General features: G+C 39.9%; 4 protein-coding genes across 8 annotated transcripts; 1 reads left to right on the top strand and 3 right to left on the bottom strand.

Moving 5' to 3' along the window:
• Window positions 1-3,173: 3,173 nt before the first annotated feature.
• Window positions 3,174-9,180, bottom strand: alg8 (ALG8 alpha-1,3-glucosyltransferase). The gene is made up of 13 exons (XM_036524612.1): window positions 9,092-9,180; window positions 8,589-8,667; window positions 8,052-8,245; window positions 7,304-7,413; window positions 6,597-6,664; window positions 6,269-6,395; window positions 5,986-6,089; window positions 5,599-5,719; window positions 5,036-5,175; window positions 4,754-4,893; window positions 4,527-4,624; window positions 4,305-4,377; window positions 3,174-3,574 (listed from the first exon to the last, which is right to left on the bottom strand). The coding sequence occupies exons 1-13, from the start codon at window positions 9,178-9,180 to the stop codon at window positions 3,331-3,333; spliced, it is 1,587 nt and encodes a 528-aa protein (XP_036380505.1). The 3' UTR covers window positions 3,174-3,330.
• A 1,309-nt stretch (window positions 9,181-10,489) lies between these two features.
• Window positions 10,490-12,550, bottom strand: LOC118775398 (BTB/POZ domain-containing protein KCTD21-like). Of its 4 annotated transcripts, none has more exons than XM_036525299.1 (3): window positions 12,435-12,550; window positions 12,082-12,178; window positions 10,490-11,725 (listed from the first exon to the last, which is right to left on the bottom strand). In XM_036525299.1, the coding sequence occupies exon 3, from the start codon at window positions 11,692-11,694 to the stop codon at window positions 10,918-10,920; it is 777 nt and encodes a 258-aa protein (XP_036381192.1). In that variant the 5' UTR covers window positions 11,695-11,725; window positions 12,082-12,178; window positions 12,435-12,550; the 3' UTR covers window positions 10,490-10,917. The 4 variants fall into 4 exon arrangements, with proteins under 4 accessions (XP_036381192.1, XP_036381193.1, XP_036381194.1 ...); XM_036525300.1 differs by having other exon boundaries at window positions 10,490-11,717; XM_036525301.1 differs by lacking the exons at window positions 12,082-12,178; window positions 12,435-12,550 and having other exon boundaries at window positions 11,015-11,162; window positions 11,317-11,916.
• A 131-nt stretch (window positions 12,551-12,681) lies between these two features.
• On the top strand, window positions 12,682-16,552 carry ccdc90b (coiled-coil domain containing 90B). 2 transcript variants are annotated; one of them, XM_036525309.1, is made up of 9 exons: window positions 12,682-12,958; window positions 13,667-13,786; window positions 14,242-14,345; window positions 14,474-14,575; window positions 14,944-14,985; window positions 15,279-15,350; window positions 15,506-15,559; window positions 15,764-15,878; window positions 16,092-16,552. In XM_036525309.1, the coding sequence occupies exons 1-9, from the start codon at window positions 12,856-12,858 to the stop codon at window positions 16,145-16,147; spliced, it is 768 nt and encodes a 255-aa protein (XP_036381202.1). In that variant the 5' UTR covers window positions 12,682-12,855; the 3' UTR covers window positions 16,148-16,552. The 2 variants fall into 2 exon arrangements, with proteins under 2 accessions (XP_036381202.1, XP_036381204.1); XM_036525311.1 differs by lacking the exon at window positions 12,682-12,958 and adding an exon at window positions 13,503-13,565.
• An 80-nt stretch (window positions 16,553-16,632) lies between these two features.
• Window positions 16,633-20,525, bottom strand: LOC118775762 (ankyrin repeat domain-containing protein 42-like). The gene is made up of 12 exons (XM_036525841.1): window positions 20,446-20,525; window positions 20,077-20,231; window positions 19,721-19,828; window positions 18,937-19,056; window positions 18,670-18,805; window positions 18,370-18,570; window positions 18,056-18,181; window positions 17,723-17,828; window positions 17,372-17,544; window positions 17,140-17,266; window positions 16,907-17,039; window positions 16,633-16,737 (listed from the first exon to the last, which is right to left on the bottom strand). The coding sequence occupies exons 1-12, from the start codon at window positions 20,471-20,473 to the stop codon at window positions 16,633-16,635; spliced, it is 1,518 nt and encodes a 505-aa protein (XP_036381734.1). The 5' UTR covers window positions 20,474-20,525.
• Between the last annotated feature and the right edge of the window lie 789 nt (window positions 20,526-21,314).

Genomic DNA, 21,314 nt, shown 5'->3' with positions numbered 1-21,314 from the left:
CCGGTCGACAACTGCAAGAAAACGAAATTGTGTTGGGGAAAAAGACTGTGGGGAATTAGGAGAGCTTTCTGCCAACATGGTGGTGCCAGAGGCACCTGCTTGCTCACCCCACCCCTACAGGGTGGCATTTAAAGGAGGCCTGGATCGATGGCCAGATGGACTTGACCACTTCTCTCTCCTCTGAAAAAGGGGCTTCCAAACCGGTCAACTTCAGCAAGATTATCCAAGAAAAGATGCTCTGCTAATTCTGACAAACCACTCACACCCTTGCACATACACGCACACCTATGCAGAGGGAGATGCATCCAGTCGCTGCTTAGCTGGAGCCCATCTCAGCTGACTGCTGATCCTTTAATGCTATAAGGGGTTGAAAGTGCCGGGAGTGTACTGCTGGGGCTTACCGGAGAGGGAGCGCAACAGGGATGCTTTTTAAAGAAGGGATCAACCCTGTATATTAAGTGTAGCTTTCTTGGCTCACTAAGGACTGCTCGAGACGGTCAAGGTGATTTAGCTATATAGCTGTAGCTTTCTGAAATCACATTCTGAGTGAATGAAAGTAAAAACATTTGGCATACTGTCTTCTCCTTCTGATAGCATTTTGATCCATGGAGATGATTATTATTTTCTTTATTTTTAAAGGGAACGTAATGGTTTATAAGGTAGGCATTTTCCCTCAGAAATCCATTTTGATGAGTGAGCCATTGCAGTGTGACCTGTGTAAATTGATTCTACCACATTTCATTTATGTGTGTGTGTGTGTGTGTGTGAAAGAGAGGGAGAAAGAGTCTCAAAGTCAGCAGTCATCTTGCATGTTTCTTTGCACTTGTGAAGCAGGTCTATCCTATTGAAGGTGCTAATTTGCCCTTTGCCCTTGATCTCCACGGGACACTGACAACCTGCTATTTCTGCTGTGACATCACAACATCTCTTCAATTGATCACAAAGAAAATGTAAAAAACTGGGAAATACAAGCATTTTATTCAACACTCTCCATTTCTTCCAGACATAAAGGCTTAAAATTGTGTGGCAGAACTGATTCAGGTTATTTTATTCGAATTGCACTAATGGATCAAAATAACTTTGCTTGTAAACTCCTTTCCTACCTCTTCTGTAATATTCTCTCTCATTGGAATGGGTGGCATTGTGTGACACAAAACATTGTTGAAGCACAAGTCCCCTCTCCTTTATCAATCTCAGTCTCTTTCAGTGTAATAGTTTCTCTCTGCATACCACACATACTTTCTCCAAATATCCTTGTGTTGTGTTCCCAGTGTGTAAGATTCTTTCAGTCCATAAAGCAGTCAAAAGGTAATGGACTAGGGTGACCTGAAGTTAAAGTAAGACCAGACAGAACCCATACTGTTTCTGAGAGCAGTGTTCATAATGCACATTAGACTCTCACTTCTTCAGGTGTATTCCTGTGGTCACATTTGCAGTTAGTTAATGAGATTTCTCCAGTCACCTCTAACATTGATCTGTGATCAAATGGGAGAAGACAATTGAATTCCTTCAATTGCTGTACACTGTAAATCATTGTGTAATTTGTACATATATTTATTTTTTTATATTCTGGAAATGGATGACTGTGTCTCTCTGTAAGAGGCAAGAACGAAATACTTTTATGTGGGTATACTTGTTGATTTTTTAATAAAATCCATATATGCTATTTTTAGATTGGGGTTGACAGCGATGTAGGGATAAGAGCCGGTCTTGAGAGCTCCATTACTTTCCCTCACATTGCACAGATTTGTTGGGTGACAGCTGAAGTGCTAAAGAGCATATCATTCAGTCTATATTTCAGTCATTTTTTGTGGTAGACAGTCACAAGAGATTGAAACCCAAAAAGAACAAATCTACAGTAACTCCTGCAGTAACATGCATCTGGATGTCTCTGGAAAAAGCTTATGATCAATATGCATTTTATAAAAGGATGTATAAGTGTTGCCTTATTAATAAAGCTTTTAAATAAAAGGAAAAATCTCTTCAGTCTCCTGTAATTTTTTGGGCGGATGTCTTTAGACTTTCATCTTTTTAACAGCCATTAACACATCTGCATATATTCTAACTCATGATCATTATTTAGACTATGTTTTAAAACAGGTATATTTACAGAACAATGGAATTTAGCTCCTCCAGTGTCATAATAAACTTAAGCCGTTTGCTTGCAGAGCGTTGGTGCTCCACTAGAGGGCAGGCTTCCCTCGTCACCTTGCTGAAATCTAATCGACCACTGTGCTGATACAATGGTTTCCAAACCGTGGAATTACTGTGTCTGCTGTTTTTTTGTTCCAGCTACTTATATTTTCTTAGTTCTGATTAAACATCTAATTGAATCCTGGTGTGCATTTAACATTTCTTGATGACTAATATGTTTGAAATCCCACAAAAAAGAAATGCCTGGGAGATGATTTGGTGCAATAAAAACACACATAAAGGGGTTTATTCTACAAATTTTGTCAATATGTGCCCTTTAAAATGACTCTGAAACCCTAAAACAACAGAGCAATTCAGCACCCATAAGCTGAATACTATTTTGTATTCCTAACTTCGTGGAGCAGCACACATGAACAGAAATAAATTGATAACATTGTAAAGAACTGTAACCTATGTAAGTCGCTTTGGATAAAAGCGTCTGCCAAATGAATAAATGAAAATGTAACGTAAAATTGAAGAAATACCCCAATATGTATTTTTTCAAATGATTAGTAACAGATACCTAAGTGATGTCACGCTGAAATCAGCATTAATATGTCAATCAGCCCTGGCTGCTTAAGTGCTTTGTATGGAATGAAAACTAGCATCTGCAGCTTGAACCCTGACCTAGAGGTGGGAAACTGCTGCAGGTGACCTGAGGACCCAACACATCATGGTCACTCAAAATTCTTTTGAGTTTTGGGAAAGCCCACATTTTTCCAATTTTCGCAGTCAGGTTTAATGAACTGCATTTAGGTAACATTTATTGCTTCTATCATATTTTCCAACTTAACTATGCTCTGGACCTGAACAAGCCATACAAAAAAGGTTATACCAACAAACAAAGCAAATAAATAGATAAATAAAACAGAAGAAAAATTACTACTTTATTTGTAAACATGAAAATCCAAAAATAAAAACCCTACAGCATATCCTATTTGTCATACTGTTTGGTTAAAAAGGTACAGTATTTTCCCCCAACAATTAAATCATACTCTTGAATGCATTTGGTCCACATCTAAAGACAAGTAACATGATCTGCTAACACCCGTCTTGAAAAAATAAATGTTCCTCTGACACAATCTGCCCTTTTCGGTGTAGTTCAGTCTCATTTTCGCAGACGTGATCCCTGACCCCTCACTGAGATTTGCCTTTGGCTTTGCCCTTGACCGTTCCCTCCGTCCTGAGCAGGGAAAGATAGAGAGTGATAAAGGAGTAGGTGACTCCAAGAGCACAGTACACAGATGTCAGCAGCAGGGGGATGAAGGGGAAGGCCTGCTGCCACCTGGTCCAGGGGTACACCAGCTCACAGAACACCTCAAGAGGAGCCAGGCCTGCCAGGTAAGCGGCCTCAGGAATGCTGATCAAACGGCGTTCGTGTCTGTGAGGGGGGAAAAAAAACATGATAAAACCTGTGGGCAAATAATATCAATATGAAACTGTAAAAAAGACCAGTTACAGTATATCACTGATGCCCTCACTTCATTGACTTCCTGTTATCGCTCGCATCAAGTTCAAAACCTTGGTGCTGGCATACAGGCATACAGTGAATGGGACAGCCCCCTCATACCTACGACCGCTCTTCAAACCCTATATTCCTTCACGGTTGCTGTGCTCTGCATCTACAGGGCAACTGACTGTCCCAACCCGATGGGGTCGTCATTCTCAGACACGACCCCTGCCTGAACTGGTCCCTCAGTGGTGGAATGAACTCCTCATGGGGGTTAGGACAGCGGAATTGCTGGCCATTTTCTGAGGCAGACTGAAGACCCAAATCTCCAGACTGCATCTCGGTTCCACTTCAATCCCCGCCCCCTAACACCTATTACCTCTTGTATTTGATGTTAATGTTATGTGTAGTATTGTGATGTATTTTGGATTCTGTGTCGCTCTGGAGCATCTGCTAAATGCATGTAATTCAATGTAATGTAATAATGCTGACAGCACAATGTTGATTCAGATCCTTCTAGTATGTCCAGCTTGTGACTATCTGGAGCATTATGTGAAATTACATGACCAAAAAAAAACACTTTCATTGGAAAAACATGCAAAATTCCCAATCCCAGAAATGAACACATTTGAAAGGAAAAATCAAAATCATGGTCACCGACCTGAACAGCATCTTTAACGAAGTAAAACTGTACAGTGTAAACAGCAGCATGAGAAGGATTTTGATGGGCAATTCTACAAAAGAAGATGTTTTTTTTTAGTTTAAACAGACATGATCCATCATTTACTGTTGAGGAACTGACACTCAAGAGAGTATTATTTAATTAGTATGTAAATATGAGTAATGAGTAATACAGATGTGAAGAAGGAAGAAGGAAACATACCAGCTGCAGTGAAGAGCAGTGGAAACAGAGAGTAGTGACCCGTTGTGGCTAATATCAGAAATATCCTAGCATCCTCTTTGTCTTCCACTGCCAGTAAACTGCAAAAACACATTCAACAATTACATTTTTCTGAACTGATCCCAGCACAACACATTAAACATAGTGCTGTGATACATTAGACTATTCAGCTTAAGAGAAAGAAGGAAAAAGAAACATCAGTGGTTTACCTTAATGGAAGTATTGCCATAAGAATAGCCTTTTCATGAACATGCCATCCGAACATGAAAGACCCCAAGGCACAAATAACGATGCACCGAAGGAAACCACGGGCTCCAGAGGGTCGACACCAAATACTGAAAAGGGCGGGCTTGAGGAGAGCAGGAAAGAGAAAGAAAAAACATACTGGCAAATAAGTAAAACTGACTCTATACCCACATTAATTAACTCGATGTGGTACATTCATCAGAGGAGTGCAGAGTGCTAGGTATTTCACCACAAAAAATGCTCACAAGTAGTGACATCAGGGTGCAAACCAGCGTCACAAACGGAGAGACAGAGGGAAGGACAGAATGCTGGAACTCCTGGACGAGGCCCCCAGTCATTGAGGCCTTAGGGAGTCTATTCACATCAAGCAGATTGAGTCTCACACCTGTAACAAACCAAAAACTGATCACATTATTACATGTATCCCTCACCAGTCTAGGTGACAACTTCTCTGCTTCCACAACATGGTCAGTACTGCTTTGTTACGGCTGCTGTGGGTGGGGCACTGCTGTTGTACCTTAACCCACACTTGCCTCGGTAAATATCCAGCTCTATATAAATGGATAAAAATCTTTCTGTGGCTCTGGGTAAGAGCATCTGCTAAATGACAATAACGTAATGTAATGCAACAACCGAATGCACCCTGCAGTGCAAAGTGACTGTCTGTAAAGAGTGCAATATCATATACAGTCTTATCGAGTAACTGGTTGATTAATTTGATTGTCTGCCATTTGTTCCCATTTGTAGTGCATAGATCGTAGGCCCAACGCCTGCTGTACGAAGGTTTGACACAAAACAAGAGCCATACCCAGGACAGAGAGGGATTTGTCTGCCACGTTATACAGTGCCCAGAAGTTGGGAGCCCAGTAGGCATGGCACAATCCTCTTTTGAAGGGAAAGAGCCTGGACAAAACTTGAGGAAGCTGACCCTTTAAAACACAAACAGCTGCCTGTTACCAAGTCTGAGGACAAACAATTAAAGCAATGCAATAAAGAGCTTAATTATCAGCTGAACAATAGTCACCTTCCAGTACTGGCATTGTGCTCAAACCACTGACAATGCTCAATATCATAATGGCATAATCTGAAAAGTAACTGGTTCATACTTGAACGGTTGATCGAGGATACATATATTGCCACAGTACTGGGTGCTACAAAAAAGCACTAAACATCAGTCTATATATCAGTCACTTACCAACAAAATAAAGGGTCCAAATGACAGTGCAAATACGGAGCATACGATTATTCCCAGTGCTACTAGGCGGGAAAGACTGAAACTCCTCCAGTTTAGAGATCCATCTAAAAAAAAAAGGAAGATAAGCATTACATGGCACAAAGAAAATATGGCCACATTCTCACACTGAGGTGAAATGCATTATGGGGGAGGAGATCACATGACACAACAGGTTCCTGTTGTTCCTGTATTTTTGTACCTCCTTAAGGGAATATTTCTTAAACTTGAGATAATGAGTGATCACCTGCATTGTCCTGGGTGAAGCAGTAGGATCTCAGCAAGAAGATGCCGTAGGCAGGTGCAATATACAGATAAATATGTTTCAGGTTTAAGAGCAGGGCAAACAGAAGCGCTCCTTCCAGGTGTCTGCACTGTGAGACACAAGACATCAAAAAGAGGTTAGATATTAAATGTGCCTTCATTAAACTAGATATACAATATCTCAACAATATAAGATAAAACAATGCCATATTATCACATCTCATTTATGTACCATGCTCCCTGGACAAAGACTTTAGGCTAAGCTGATATTTTAGGAAATATAATGGCTCCAGATGAAAAGCTTTTCATACCTGAAAGTGTCTTGCTATGGAAAGAAGCAGAACACCAAACAAGAATCCATTGTACTGGAAATGAATATCTGTGCAAAACATTAAGGTCATGAAACAGATAATCTTAAATGCTGTGTCTATAAACATTGATCTACATTAACATTTATTCATTTGGCAGATGCTTCTATCAAAATTGACTTACAAGTGAGGCAGAGTACAACACAAGCAAAAAGCCATATAAGGAGTCAATAATATTAAAAGTGCTGCATGACCAAGTTTCAATAGTTGGCCAGACAAGCTACAAGCAAGCTGGCAGAGATATGAGTGCATTAAACCATTAGATTGTTTCTAAAGTTTAAGACAGAAATTTCTTTAGGTGGCAGGTTTCAGGTGATCAGGTGAGTGCGGAAGAGCTGTGTCTTCAGATGTTTCTTGAAGATGGTGAGGGACTTGGCAGAACAGATGAAGTGTGGAAGTTCATTCCATGACTGGGGGGCAATTGTGGAGAAAGTTCTGGGTAGTGTTAGAACTAATTTACGCTTAGAAAAATTGACTGTTTGCAGCTTCAGTCTACAGCTTGCGTACACAAAACACAAGAGGAAACAGAAACTAGTTTTGTCAGTTATAGAGACTGATTGTTTCTTCCGTTAACTTTTTCCATAATTCTGTGCAAGAACGTTATCAATTCATGGCCTACCAAAGCCCCTCAGTATAGGCTTATAGGATACGGTCGATGATGAGGAGTCCAAAGTTCCACAGAAGCAGCACTGCTAGCACAAAGGACGGCTTTCCTAAGATGTCCTTAGATCCCTTGTCTCTTGGCACACATTTGCAGCATCTGAAAAACCCATTAACATTTTAGATTACATTTTGCCCTTCAGCAGATGACTCTCATCAGGAGTAACTCACAAAGAAAGAGTGCAAAGTGCATCTAAAAAGGCTGCACAAGAGGGCATATAGAACTGACCACATCCAAACATGCATCGGCACCTGACACAGTGCTGTGATAACTGCTCCACACATGCTCAGTAAATTCAGAAATGCAATACGTAAATGGAATTCAGCAATAACACATACCTGTAACATCAGGTAGGTGATAAAGGCTCTACCAAACCTGAATGCATTTTACAGATACTACCATTTACCTTCTGATTAAACACCCCCCATTACATAGCATCTAGTCAATATTCCAGTATTTTAGATGCTTTTAATGGGATTAAATCAGGGACATGCACTCCTGTGAGTATTTTTATCCACGTACATTCAGAATTTATTAAGTTCTACATCTAAAGCATGGTTAAGATTATGCTTTAGATGTAGATGTTACGCCTAAAATGAATAAAGCCAATTCAGTGCAAATTCAAAAAGAAGAGGTACTCGGGACAATAGGGACCACTATATATATGCTATAAGAAAAAGATGAGAGCTGCAGAAGATAGAGTCATCTAAATACTAAAAATTACACATACTACTCACTCTCTGACTGCATAAATGAAGACGATGTCAGTAAATATAACTGACAATCGCTGGAAGAGGACGGTAGCAGGACTGGCGTGATTTAGATGTTGTAAAACCAGCATCTCTTTATCAAAATACGTTGCAATTTGGGACAGTCCGTATTCAAACCAGGCGAACAGAGGAGGGTAGTCCAAGGTCCATTCTGAGGTGTCCTTTAAGAAACAAACACCAGCATGTCATCAACATGCATATGAGTACGTACAAGGTCATGATATAACAGGACATACGTTAAGAAATAGGTCGTTATTTTCAGGGAACATAATTAGCAGTCTTTTCTCACATATCTTGATAATAAATTGTATGCATGTACACTTAATGTGTACTCAATTATTTTTAAATTAATTATTACAATTTACAGGATTATGTTGAAAATACAGCTATGGAGTGTTAATCTACAACAATTTAACTGGACAATTCCAAGCTTATACTAAATAAAAGTAAGTGATATTGCGGGCTTTCGATGTAAATGTAGTGACATAAAATATGAACACATGCCTCAAAATACCACTTTGAGACAGGCAAACTGTGCGTGATAGCAAGCCAGTTCCGGTGAACTTCAAAATCAGTAGAGTGACTGAAAAATAAAGAGGAAGATAAAACCCGTTAGCAACAATCCTAGACGAGTAGACAGTTTGACTGTTACAAAGTTGCAAAGCTACGAGCTGTTATGCAAGATTCGTTGGTAAATAGCGAAACACTGGAACCGTAAAGACGAAAATGTAGTCGTGTGGCCACAGAAACATCCAAACAGGCACCAAGGTAAATTCAGATGATTCATGCTTAGTTATAGTTTACAAATACAGAGGTTCTAGCTTTTTGTGCTAGATCTTACAGCAAGACCCGTTCGAAACATTTCATCCCAAGGCTGGTTACTGCCTGTCAAGATTTGTTTTGGAAGACTTGTGGTATAGGCGCTCTGTCATTTTAAATTAGGCTGCTAGCCATTTAACTAAAGCTTTAATTGATCGCTTAGTCCGTCTGTAAAGCATTTAACTTACTATGTATTTATTAGCAGACATTTTAGAATAGAAACCCCAAATGCTAAAACTGGGAACCAACTCCAGTCTTCCAGCATGGGCGCCGCCATGACACTCACAAGGAAAAAAATGTTTGGTCGAACGTCATTGGTTCAATCGCTTGAGGGCGTCGATCTAGGAGGATTTAACGACTGTAAAGCATGTCGCTGGTTAATCGGTTTACAGTCGCCAAGGTCTCAGACCGACTCCGTAAAATATTGAGTAAACTAAGATTCACAGTCATGCAGTGTTGATGTTGCGCAGATTCAGCACAACATAACTTGGTGCAGGAATTTCGTCATTCTTTCACATGGCTCCTTTCACCAGAATGATACCGGTCTGGAGTTTGCGCAGATGAGCTGATTATGCTATAATCTAATGATGAGTTTTTGGTCACAGACATTAAAACAACCATTCAGATAATTTAAACATGGAAACGCTATTCAGCTTGTAACAGCACCGACCTCCTGAACCGGGTTGGAAGTAGGTCGGGTCAAACGTGGTCAGCTAGTATAGTATATGGTCAGTCACACTGAATGGTAGTATCTGCCCATTCTGAGATAATTATTTGACTTTGCCAGCAGTGCAAGACTGAGGTTTATTTGAGAACCCCCACCTCTTAACCACTCTCTCTCTGACACTATATTAAACTATTGTTCATTTTTAATTATTGCCATTGGTTGTTTGCTGTCATCAGTGGTGTTGGCATCCTCCCTCTTTCCCTTCCATGTATTCTGACATGAATTAGCATAGCAAAAAGATAGTGGCAAACCACCCAGAGCTTGAACTATGCAGGTATGCCTGGTTCCAGCTCTGCGGTGAAACAGAACCATTTGAATGTTGCAATGAGCTCTCTGTTAATTGCAACATTGTTTTGAGACAATTCCATTATCTGTTTTGGGAATGTGGATTGGGAGGTTGTCTGATGAATGAGTAACACACCCCAGATAAGCTCCCATTCATACATTTTGTTTAAAGATGTGTGTGTTCAATAGGCCATGTTACATTTACCCTTCTGTCATCTTTTATGCTTATGAATGAGCATGCCTATGCCTATGATTAAGCTTCAGATGTGAAGATATCTATAAAATAATTTTACACATTTACTACAAAATGAGCATGACAAACCCAGGGTCAATAGCTGAGATGTGGCAATATGTACACATCTATTTACTTTACACCACAGGCATTGTTTCCCAGGATAATATGATTGCCACCATCAACAAACTGCACACATTTCTATCTAACAAAATACTGCACCACCTATCAAAATGTTGCACTTTACACTGAAACCATACTGTGACTGAAAATGCTTTTGATGAGGTTTATTTATTCCTTCTTGAAAACAAGAATTAAATTTCCACAGGCTTTAGGCCTAAATTCAGTTCTTTATTTTCACCACATTTTGTGGAAATGCCTTTTTTGATATATATTAATAAAAAAGGTGCCCCTCTCATGCAAAGAGTTCTGAAAATGAAACAGTTGCAACAAAGTAACAAAACCATAAAAGCATGGTCCACATAGTTTATATTCAAGATGTGTCTAATTCCCTCTTGAAACTAGTCCAATTTTACGGCTGGCAAAAAAGTAGTGGAACTCACTGACACATTCAATATGCTCAAAAATGATGTTTCTGAGTGATTGTATGTTAATATTTTAAACAGAGCACAAAATGTACTTGCAATAAGCCCATAGTATGCTTTAGTGCAGTGATCAAATGTTGTAATTCTTTAAAAAAAAAACTAGATAAAGCCACAAACAAGGTTCTGAAATATTTTCAAGACATTTAGTATCAGAGTGATAGTGCTCTATCTGTAGCGAGTTAATCTGATAATTTTATTATTCAGAAAGTCACTGGAGCTGGGGTATGTGGGATCCATGGAGAAACCACAACTTGTGGCTATTTTCAAAACCTCTTCAACAAAGACACTGAAACCATTGACCTCCTTGTTTAACACCCAAAGCCTCTTCAAATTCTGTCTTGTGTATTCTTCTTCTGGGAGTCCACCCACTGACCCCACCCACTCCAGAACAATGCGATTCCGGTCTTCAGCTTTACTGCAAACAGGGGAGAGGTTGCCATTGAAATAGTAGAAGAACTTTGCGCCAAGGTGGTTCAAAAACATAGCACAAGTGCAAAATATATTGGCAATGAAAACTTCCATGCTGGAAGACAAGAGGCTGTAGACCTGAGGGGCCTCTCTCACCGTGAAGTGGACTGTCTGGACTTTCTGGTCAAGGCTGATGTTCATCATAGCATTCTGCCCCACCGCCATGATCTCTGCTTCCTTCTGCTGCACAGCCTCAATCAATGGCTCAATCTGATAAAAATCTGCCTCCCTTTTCAGTAGTTTAATTTCTTTGTAATTGTCGGGGAGGTCGAGGTGTGAGGTTCTGAGGAAGTTGAGGATGTGCCGAAAGGTTTTTCCATCACGATCGATGAAATAGTGGCCCTGGCTGTCTTTTTTTACAGGGATCGCGGTGCTGAACATCGTCCCCAGCATGGAGTCTGGGAACCGAGTCAGAGTTGACCTGGATGTGGTGTAGACCTTTCCTCCCACGTTCAGAGTCACAAGGTCAGACATGATCCAGCGCTACAGATTGGGACCTTGAAAACTCAATTTTAGAGAAACAAGAGAACAACAGAACAATGTATGAAATACATTTCACCCAAATTAGTTTATTGTGTGGAATGTAATCATTTATGCATCAGGGAAGGAGCTTTGTCAATTGCTGCTATTCAGTTTGTATTCTGAAATGGGTAGTTTGAATATAGTATATGGCAATATCAATGTTCAAAATGTATAGATAAAACTTCCCATTTCTAAACAACATCTCCTCATGTTGATATTTACTAGCAACAACCCAATATAGCAATATATGAGGAAACTTCAAAAACCTAAACATAATATCATGCGATTATCTATAAACGCACAATACGCAGTCTGAATTCCGAATAAGATGGTTTATACCTGCCAAACCTGCTGATAGCGGTCGTCCGTAAAACTACTACCAGATTATGGATGGGCGTATTTTCGAAAACGCTGGGCAGTCTGGGTATTGTAGTCCCTGACAAGAAAAAACCCGTTACATTCCGCTGTCTGTAAACGTTTAAGCACACACTGGGACACAATACATAAGCTTTCGTTATGTTATAAACGTCCTAAACTGTTAATAAAGACAAGTCATCGTCAACTAATCGGCAAACGACTGTGTGTCTTTTAATTTTAGCCAATGCGTTGGCGCTGTTCCTCTGATCCCAGATCTTGACCTTCATCTGTGTTGAACTGGCACTTCCCACAAAGCACGTCATCAGACCGTTTACCTTTCCTTTTAATGTCATCGTGAACAATCAGCAAATGAATTACATGAGCCCCGAGGTTATCAGCTTGTATAAGCGTACGGCCCAACGCATGCGGTCAGCGAAACCCCAAGTCACAATGCTACGTAAACACTTACTTCCCCTATGTTTGAAAGCCTCCAATCAGAGAGACCATGGGCGGACCGCACTAGCTCACCACAAACAGCACTGTTCGGTTGTCTCTGTGCTGCAAGTGCCCGGATCATGAAATTTGTGTGTGTTGTCAATCCAACTTTCTAAAACGGGTCAGAAGCTGCGAGATATTTTCAGTGTTTCATTACAAGTTATTGTACTAATTGTTCTAATTCATATGACTATTACCTTTAGATCGTTGCTAGCTTTTGCCAGATAGCTAGCGTTACCTATCAAGGATAGTACCTTCAGTATGACTTGCAGACATTGTGTAACTCTTTTCGGTCCAGCAGGGCGATTTACCTTTCTAAACCTTGCCAAAGACATGTGCACGGGACGATTACAGAACATAAAAGGTAGGTTCTAGAAGTGCACATAACTCTTGAGTGAATGTATCCGACACGCTGCTGTGCTGTTTGACCACAAAATCGTAGCCAACGCTAATAAACAGGAAGTGCTGAGAAGTGACCTAACTCATATAGGTTTTAAACGTTCACCTAATATCACCGAGTATTATTTTTCTTACGGTTTTATTTTTTTAATGATCATTTCTTGTTTTTGAAGGAATTTATACTTGGCATCTTTTAAGAATCAACAGGTGGTCATCATTGAGAGAGGCATCTATTCTTTAATGCATCTATATATCTCATCTGCTCAGATATCTGTATCAGCCGATTATACAGTTCACATACTATGCAAATCAGAGGATGTAGCCGAATCCATTTGAATACGTCGACATATTATAAAAGCAAAGCACCAACTATCCTTGTTTTGTACATGAAAACTCGTATGGCAAGGTTTCTGTATGGTTCCATACACTAAGACCATTTCTGTACGCAGAGCCAAAACACGGTTTGTTTATTTCAGGTCAATGATGCGCAGATTCACTGATCTTGGACCGGCTGTACTGTACTGTAAAGTGATGTTGTGGGCTCAGTGAAGAGCTATCTAGATCATATGAAGGTCAGTGAATCTGTGCATCTGCATAGCACTGACTAATTTGGAGTTATTGATGTCCTAACCCTAATCCTAACCTGCCCCCCCCCCCCTTTTTTTTTAATAAGAGTTTCACAGAGCAACAACTGTCCGAACTTACGACATGAGAAAAGTGGAACTCACTCCCTTGGAGCAAAGGAAATTGACTTTTGATACCCATGCACTGGTGAAGGAACTGGAAGCTAGTGGTGAGTTGTTTTTTGTTGGCTTGGCTTGGTTATATTAGCAAGTATCATAAGCTCACCCAAGATTGTATATTGAATAACATAATGCCCCACGTTTTTAACTCTGAAAGAGTCATTCTACTATCATGTTGTCACGGGATAATTGCAATTCTCCATTGCAAAAGTGCAATAATGTGAGTCGCATTTATTTACAATTACAGTTATTCATTTGGCAGACACTTTTATCCAAAGCAACTTACAAGTGAGGCAGATTACAACACAAGCAAAAAACCATAAGGAGTCTTTCTTGGAAAGGGAGTTACTACACCACTGACTAGAAAATGTGAAATACATTATTAAGCAGTTGTTAAACCTCTTAAATAATTTAAAGAGCAATTTTAAGATCAATTTTAATTGTTAAACCTCTATGAAAATAATTTTGGGTTCAAAATGTGTGTTGTGTGTGTTGTTCATTTTAGGTTTTGAAAAGAGGCAAGCAGAAATAATTGTGACGGCACTGGTGACGCTGACAACAGCAAACATGGACATTGTATATAGGGATATGGTGACCACTGCCCATCAGGTACATAAAGTGCAAAACCTGTTATTTATATGCACTGCAGTTTTTATGCACTTACAGTCTCAGCAAACAATTCCGAAGAATGTAGGCCCACAATGGCCTGAAATATTTCCTCTCTTTTTTTTTTCCAGGAAATAGCCCTTCAGCAGATCATGGCCCATCTTGATTCCATAAGGAAAGATATGGTTATTCTGGAGAAGAGTGAATTTGCCAACCTGCGTTCTGAGAACGCGGTAATGTTAGATCCCATGATTCCATACACAATCAACATCTAATGGCAGGAATGAAAGTATCACTCAATAGCTGTATATACAATAGATATATGATTCTCAATATGTTTCTGAGTATGAAAAGGTGGGTTAGAGAACTCTCTTTTGGGGAGGGGGCTGGGGGGGACAAACATATGGGTGTCAAATATACAGGTGTCAAATAATTATGCTTAAAAATGGTATTAGTGGATAAGCAATATTTGATAGGAGATAGGTGAATATAAGCAATACTGTCTGAATATTTTTGAAAAAATGTCTTTTCATTTTATGTATCAAGTTTGTCCATTGTTTGTTCATCTATGTGAATGTAATAAATGTTTTTTTTCCTTCAGAAAATGAAGACTGAACTTGAACAGCTTAAGAACAGGCTAATGGTAAGTGAAGTTTGGCACCAGCTGACTGGTAGATAACTGCCATCTTAACTAACCATATTAAGCAATATTAAGTACAATTTCCAAAACAAATTCCATAGAGAACTTCATGACAAAGTAAGAAAAGTTAGCTTTTCTTCAAGATTATGTGGGGTACTCCCTGACAGTGTATACAACCATATTACTGCAGTCCTTTGATTTATATGCAACCACCGAAATATACTGTGCATTTTCAATGATTGCTTTTAAGACAAGTGTGAAAACAACTGTTTTAACTATGCTTTCAATTGTTAAAGGAAGAGAGTCAGAAAATCAGAGCAGATGCAAAGCTGGACATAAATTTGGAGAGAAGCAGAGTGACAGACATGGTAAATAAATTACACTTTGTATTTATGCCGTATCATATGTGCAATAATTTGAGTTTAACAACAGTTTTATTTAATTGAAATTGTCTCTCTTGAAATTAATCCAGTACCTTGCTGTGTGCTAATAGTTTTTTGTGTTGGCTTCTTCCTCAAATCAGTTTACCGAGCAAGAGAAGAAACTCATGGAAGTCAATACAGAATTCCACAAGAAGGTTAGATTTAAATAAGCTTGCATATGTCTGTGTGCATCTGCATTCATTTACTCAGATAAATAAAATTAGCATAATATTACCAAAATGCCCTGAACACAAATCATTCTGCTTTCATGATGTACAAATCAGCTTCTATATTTTATGATTGAATGAAATGAATGCATTGGCACAGACTACAGCGATGCATTTCACAACTTCCACCAGAATGCAGATATTGACCGTGGCACAATGGAAACAACCAGAAAAATTGACATTGAGGTTGCTTCCCTGAAAACACTCCTGGAATCTCTCAAGCTTGACACCATTCGCTATCTTGCAGGTGAGAGCTTTACGTGGATATTAGTAAATGCCATTTTCCCACTGTGTTGCTGATTTCTGATGCAACAAAGACCTGTCTTGCCCACCACTTTCTCACTTATCCAGGTATAGTAAATGTAAGATGGATGAGCTGCATTGCACATGTTGTTTATACATTTGTCTTTATTAAAATGAAATTTTACATTGACATTTTCCCTTCTCTGCTCTTTTGCAGCATCTGTGTTCTCGTGCTTGGCGATAGCCTTAGGCTTTTATCGTCTCTGGAAGTGATGGACCACATAACAGCTGCAGGTCTTCAAAGGGACCATCTTACCCTTGCAAAATATTATTTTATTTTGCATGAAATAACATACCGACAGATGTTTGTGTAAAATGGAGTAATTGATATTTTTTTGTAGTCTTTGTATATTGGAAGGGCACACTAAACCATACAATGTCTGTTTACCAAAGTGTCTTTGTTTCTTATGCACACAGTGCACCTGGTGCTGCCATGTATCGCAATGGCACACCTTGTTCAGTGTTTAAATGCAGTGATTTTGTTTAATATTTAGAGTGAACAATGTTCAGAGAGGCTGAACCACACACTGTTTTTGTATTTAAAGCTTAATATCAAATGTACAGACGTTAAACTGTGCAGTTATCCACAGTATTAAAATTTTTAAAAATTGAAGATACAATGCAGGACGGAGAAAGCATTCTGTGTAGCTGTTGAAGATTATTAAATAAAATTGCCAGTGATGCTCCTGGCTAGGTGATTACTTTTCTGGGATTCTTCTCACAAACACTCCACCAGCATCAGTCCTTCTATTTTTCTTCTGTTTCTTTTTCTCTTTGACCTGGGGACTCTGAGAAATGTCTTCCTGTTAAAAGAGGAATTTACATTTGCAGTTAAATAACCTCGATCGCACAGTATTACTGTCAACAGTAAAAAGATATTTGATTTTGTTGGTAGATTTGGCAACTTTTGATTTTATTGTGTGGCAAAATTAGAGTCAAGCGCAGGTAATGTTGACCAATGGAGAGACTTACTGTAGTATTGTTCAGGTCTTTTAGACACTGGTTTAGACGCCTAATTTCTTCCCTGCAGTCGTCCAGCTGTGATTCCAATTTCTCCCTGCGCACTCTCTCAAACTCCAGCTGTGCCTCCAGCTCCTGCATGGCTCTGAAAACGACAGGCGAAACTGTAAATTCCTTTCAGCAAATGAATTACATTTAACCTCGTGAAAAATCTTAAAGGAGAAAATTTAAACCCTCATTTTCACCTTTCGGTCTCTTTCGCTTCTTTCCGTCTGTTTCTATCTTCCTCCAGTAGACCTCCCAGCTGCCTGTAGTTACTTCTCGCGATCTCCAGCAGGTGCTCGAGTTCCTCGATTTTTTGGTATGCTCTCACTGGAAGTGTCCAGAAGAGCGATTAACCAAAGACACATTTCCAAAACATCAACAGCTGCGTTGAAAGGAATGTGTTCATTTGTAAAAAGTGAACCTCAGACTGACTTCTTCCTTCCTTTCTCTGGGTGGCACTCAAATTCACGTCCTCAGAGCTGTCTGTGCTCCCCTCCACGCCGTGTTTATTGGAGAAGGTGGGGCTAACTGTTTCCGCCTCTTCGTCTGAATCGTCCTCCAATCCCCCTCCTCCCAGCACCTTCACAGCAGCCAGCTGAGCATACCTGTTGTGGTGTACAGGGGGGAAGAAAATGTTGGAACACACCTGGGTGACTACCCAAATAGAATACACTTCAAATCATCAAATAAGCCATTATTTATTTCAGGGATTGTGAAGATTGCAGCATCAGGTAGGAATTTTATTGGGGGGTGTTTGTTTGGCAGTGTTTGCCGTGGAGAGACCTCTTCGCTGTGTCCTTTGGTGTCTCCCCTGCGCTGTCTCTGATTTTGTGATCTGCACCCATCTCCAAAAGCCACTGCAAGCAGTTCAGGTGACCTTGTCCAGCGGCTGGGAGCAAACACAATGAGGAGGTTATGGAAATCAACCCCCTGTGCCTCTTCAGTCATTCTGGAAAAGCCAAATTTAACTTCCAAAGTTGAGACAAACAATAAAGACAGCTTGATGGCAAATAAAGGCAACTTTTTGCATTTTACATATAAAATGGATGTAGACTTTATGATTTGTGAAGAAGACTGACCATTTTCAGCCAAGCACTTGCTGTGAGCGTTTCTCACCTTTATGCATGGGAGTGGACCCCTTGCTATCTCTCTCGTTGATGTTGATGACCCCACATTCCACCAGTTTCCGGAGGGAGTCCAGGTCCCCTTGTGAAGCTGCCACATGCGCTGGAAATGCAACATCTGACAGGAAACAACAGGCAGAAACTTCTGAACCCTATCAAAATTTCCCCAGGGTTCAGTGTAACATGCAACGTTAAAGACAACTGAATAAACGGCTATTTTACACTCATGTTTTCTAAGGAAGCTGTCAAACAAGCGAATTGCACGGTTCTAAAAGATTTGGGAGGTTTAAATGTAAATAGGCCCACCTTCCTGTTCCAGTGGAACATCCTGCTCATTTTCAACTGCATCGATGAACTGGAGCACAGCCTGCTTGCAGAACCTCTGAGCCAGAGCTTTGGGTGTCTCTCCCTGGTTGTTTCTGGCCCCTAGTGTGTGGGCCAAACTTAGTCCCTTTGAAACCAGGAATTTAATGCAAAAGAGATGGCCCTCCGTGGCCGCCAAGTGAGCTACAAGGACCAACAGTGAAAACAAAGACACTCTCTTTAGCTTTACGTTAACACAGGTGCATCAGTCTATCCATCAGAGGGTGTTTGCACTGTCCATACCCGGCGTGTTCCCATTGTTATCCACATCATCAAGATTTGCTCCCCATCTAACAAGGGTTTGCAGACAGCCCAGCCTCCCATGGAATGCAGCATAATGCAATGGCCTCCAGTTGTTCTTATCTGCAGCACTGCAGTCCTTTTGGGCAAAGACATAACTGCGTCCATATTTCAGCTAAGGCACTAACACAAACTGAGAAAGAACAGTTTTCCTAATCTGATTTTCTGAAAGAAAAGGGTGTGTTGGTTGAATAGGGGCTGCAGACTGACCGCTCCACTGCGTAGGACAGCCTGCAGAGTGTTGGAGTGTCCGTGAGCAGCAGCTAGGTGGGTCAGGGTGCAGCCTCTGTTGTCTTTAGCATTGAGGTCGGCCCCATTCAAGCTCAGGGCCTGCATAAAGAAGGTGTACACGCTTTAAGATACATGTTCGCCATGTTGTTTACATTATTCATTTTCCTTTCATGATGCACCATGATGGACCTTACACTGGGGTTACACAGGAGCACACAGATGTATGTATCTTCATCTAGAAAAAAGAATATTACTGTACAGTTCTGTTACTGCATAAAGAGAAAAAAAGGGAAGTAGCTCACATTGCTTAATTTTCAAGGTGTGGCATTTGAAAATATAACTGGCAGGTTTTGAGCAACATCATCTGAAATTGACAAACCCAGATATGGACAATCTGAAATGCTGTCTAAGAAGAATGAGAAATGCTTGAAAGTTCATTTAATATCAGAGATAAAGACAAGCATTGAATGCACAGAAGAACTAGCAAAAGGTTTAAGTGTCTATCCAGCACCACTACAAAGTTCACTCTTGAAACCGGGAATTAAAAGTGGCCCACCTCTATAGGGGGGACGACAATGACAACAAAACATCCACACAGAATTACTTTCTTTCAGCACCCAGGCATAAAAATGGTAAATGTTAGTACAACAGAGTACATGCCAACTCATAACCAATCATACCCACTGTTCACCCATGGCTACTGTTACAAAAATAACAATACGAGAAATACTATGTGATATTCTTGCTGACACGTGCTCTTTACCTGCATACATGCATCCTGTCCCCTGATTGCAGAAATATGGGCCGCTGTCCATCCCTGAGCTGTTGTGTAAGTGGTGTCAGCACCATGCCATAGTAGCCAGTGTAAGCACTTTGAATGAAGCAAAAAAAAAAAAGTTTACTATAAAACCCTTCACTGCAACGTCTTAGTACCCTAACACAAATTTATTGATTCATTTTCCTCGGATTAAATTTAAATGGCAAATGCATTCATGTCATAACAGAATATAAACTTCATTAAAACTAAAACGTAATTGAAGAGAATGATATTATTTAATCATTTCACAGAGACTCATGTCGACTTATGAAAATGGAACCTTATATCCACGACATGACTACCTCCAGGCTGCCGGCGTGCGAAGCCCAGTGCAGCGGGGTGAATTTGTGCTTCTTGTCCACCTCATTTATGTCGGCTCCATTCTTCACCAACGCGGCCAGCTCCTTCACATCACTTGTTCTCACGGCATCGTGGACTGACATACGTGCTTGACCCTCTGTTCATCGGCGATTGTGCACGAAAAAATATTGTTTTAAAACTCAGCATCAAATATAGACTTGGTGGCTACGATTTAGCGAGGTTTAACGTCAAGAAGGAAAACGAAAAAAAAAAAGAACGAGTGGTGACAAATCCACAGAAGAACCAATCAAAAAATAAGATTAACTAGGGCTTTAATTGAGAAGCTTAAGTGTCGATATCTTAGATCTTACCTTTCGATGGCTTTGATGCGATTGACATTTATTATACCACGTTAATCCAAATCTACGGTTACTTTTCAGATCTTGATCCGGTTGCTAAGGGTTTGTTTTTGGTTACACAGACTTCCTGTTCACTCCTCTTGAGCCAATGTTTCAAAGCTGGCGGTGTCATTTTAGATGTTTTGCTCGTGACAGGCACGTCAGCGGATTTGACTATGTTTTGCGGATTAATATGTTTGTGCATGACGATTTTTCATGCATGTGATCCCATTTTACAAAATCATGTCTTGACCACCTTGATCTCCTCGAGCTGAACTGACAATTATACCTATCAGTTGAGCGATGTCTATGCTCATTTAAATGTACCTTCATCTACCATAGAATGTGTATGAGTAACTTTTGATTAATTTATTCTTAGGACCAAAGCATTACTGAGGTTTTAACAGTGTCACAGAGGTTTTCATGTTCCGCGTCATCTATCCTGAAAAACCTGTTGCACCTTCATGAGATATTTCAAGTTTGTAATGGTACCACTGTTTTTTCCCTAGTTCGTTCCAGGCTGGTAATATTGCTCAGATTTTCTGTACCGCTGAGTGTCTATTTATTTATTTGACCTAAAACGTATTTAGGCGGTTCATAAGTTAATTCGCATAACAGCTCTCAGACATTTGGCCAGTAATGACGATTCTAAAAGTGCAAACAGGCACTTAATTACGGGAAATTTAACTAAAATGAAAAACTAAATTCGTTTGTTTTTAAAATGCTACCTACACAATTGTTTGTTAAACTCATACTGTTAAAAGTTTGTAGTGCAGAACAAAACTGCAATTGCTGCAACATACCACAGACACATAAGCATGTTCATTTAAATGACTTTATTT

Source organism: Megalops cyprinoides, chromosome 3 (genome assembly GCF_013368585.1).
Source record: "Megalops cyprinoides isolate fMegCyp1 chromosome 3, fMegCyp1.pri, whole genome shotgun sequence".
Lineage (NCBI taxonomy): Eukaryota > Metazoa > Chordata > Actinopteri > Elopiformes > Megalopidae > Megalops > Megalops cyprinoides.
Note: the sequence above shows the minus strand (reverse complement) of the source record. Positions and strands in the feature narration are given on the sequence as shown.

What these genes read in the sequence shown, in the direction of transcription:
- alg8 (XM_036524612.1), bottom strand. Translation starts at nt 9,180, where the DNA reads ATGGCGGCGCCCATGCTGGAAGACTGGAGTTGGTTCCCAGTTTTAGCA. An exon ending in TGGACTCCTCATCATCGACC is followed by an intron (nt 6,665 to 7,303) that starts GTATCCTATAAG and finishes TGTTTTGCACAG; the next exon opens with ATATTCATTTCCAGTACAAT. An exon ending in TTGGACCCTTTATTTTGTTG is followed by an intron (nt 5,720 to 5,985) that starts GTAAGTGACTGA and finishes TGTGTTTTAAAG; the next exon opens with GGTCAGCTTCCTCAAGTTTT.
- LOC118775398 (XM_036525299.1), bottom strand. Translation starts at nt 11,694, where the DNA reads ATGTCTGACCTTGTGACTCTGAACGTGGGAGGAAAGGTCTACACCACA.
- ccdc90b (XM_036525309.1), top strand. Translation starts at nt 12,856, where the DNA reads ATGACTTGCAGACATTGTGTAACTCTTTTCGGTCCAGCAGGGCGATTT. An exon ending in TGGTGACCACTGCCCATCAG is followed by an intron (nt 14,346 to 14,473) that starts GTACATAAAGTG and finishes TTTTTTTTCCAG; the next exon opens with GAAATAGCCCTTCAGCAGAT. An exon ending in GAAGCAGAGTGACAGACATG is followed by an intron (nt 15,351 to 15,505) that starts GTAAATAAATTA and finishes TCCTCAAATCAG; the next exon opens with TTTACCGAGCAAGAGAAGAA.
- LOC118775762 (XM_036525841.1), bottom strand. Translation starts at nt 20,473, where the DNA reads ATGTCAATCGCATCAAAGCCATCGAAAG. An exon ending in CGCACGCCGGCAGCCTGGAG is followed by an intron (nt 19,829 to 20,076) that starts GTAGTCATGTCG and finishes CTTCATTCAAAG; the next exon opens with TGCTTACACTGGCTACTATG. An exon ending in GAAGCGAAAGAGACCGAAAG is followed by an intron (nt 17,040 to 17,139) that starts GTGAAAATGAGG and finishes TGTCGTTTTCAG; the next exon opens with AGCCATGCAGGAGCTGGAGG.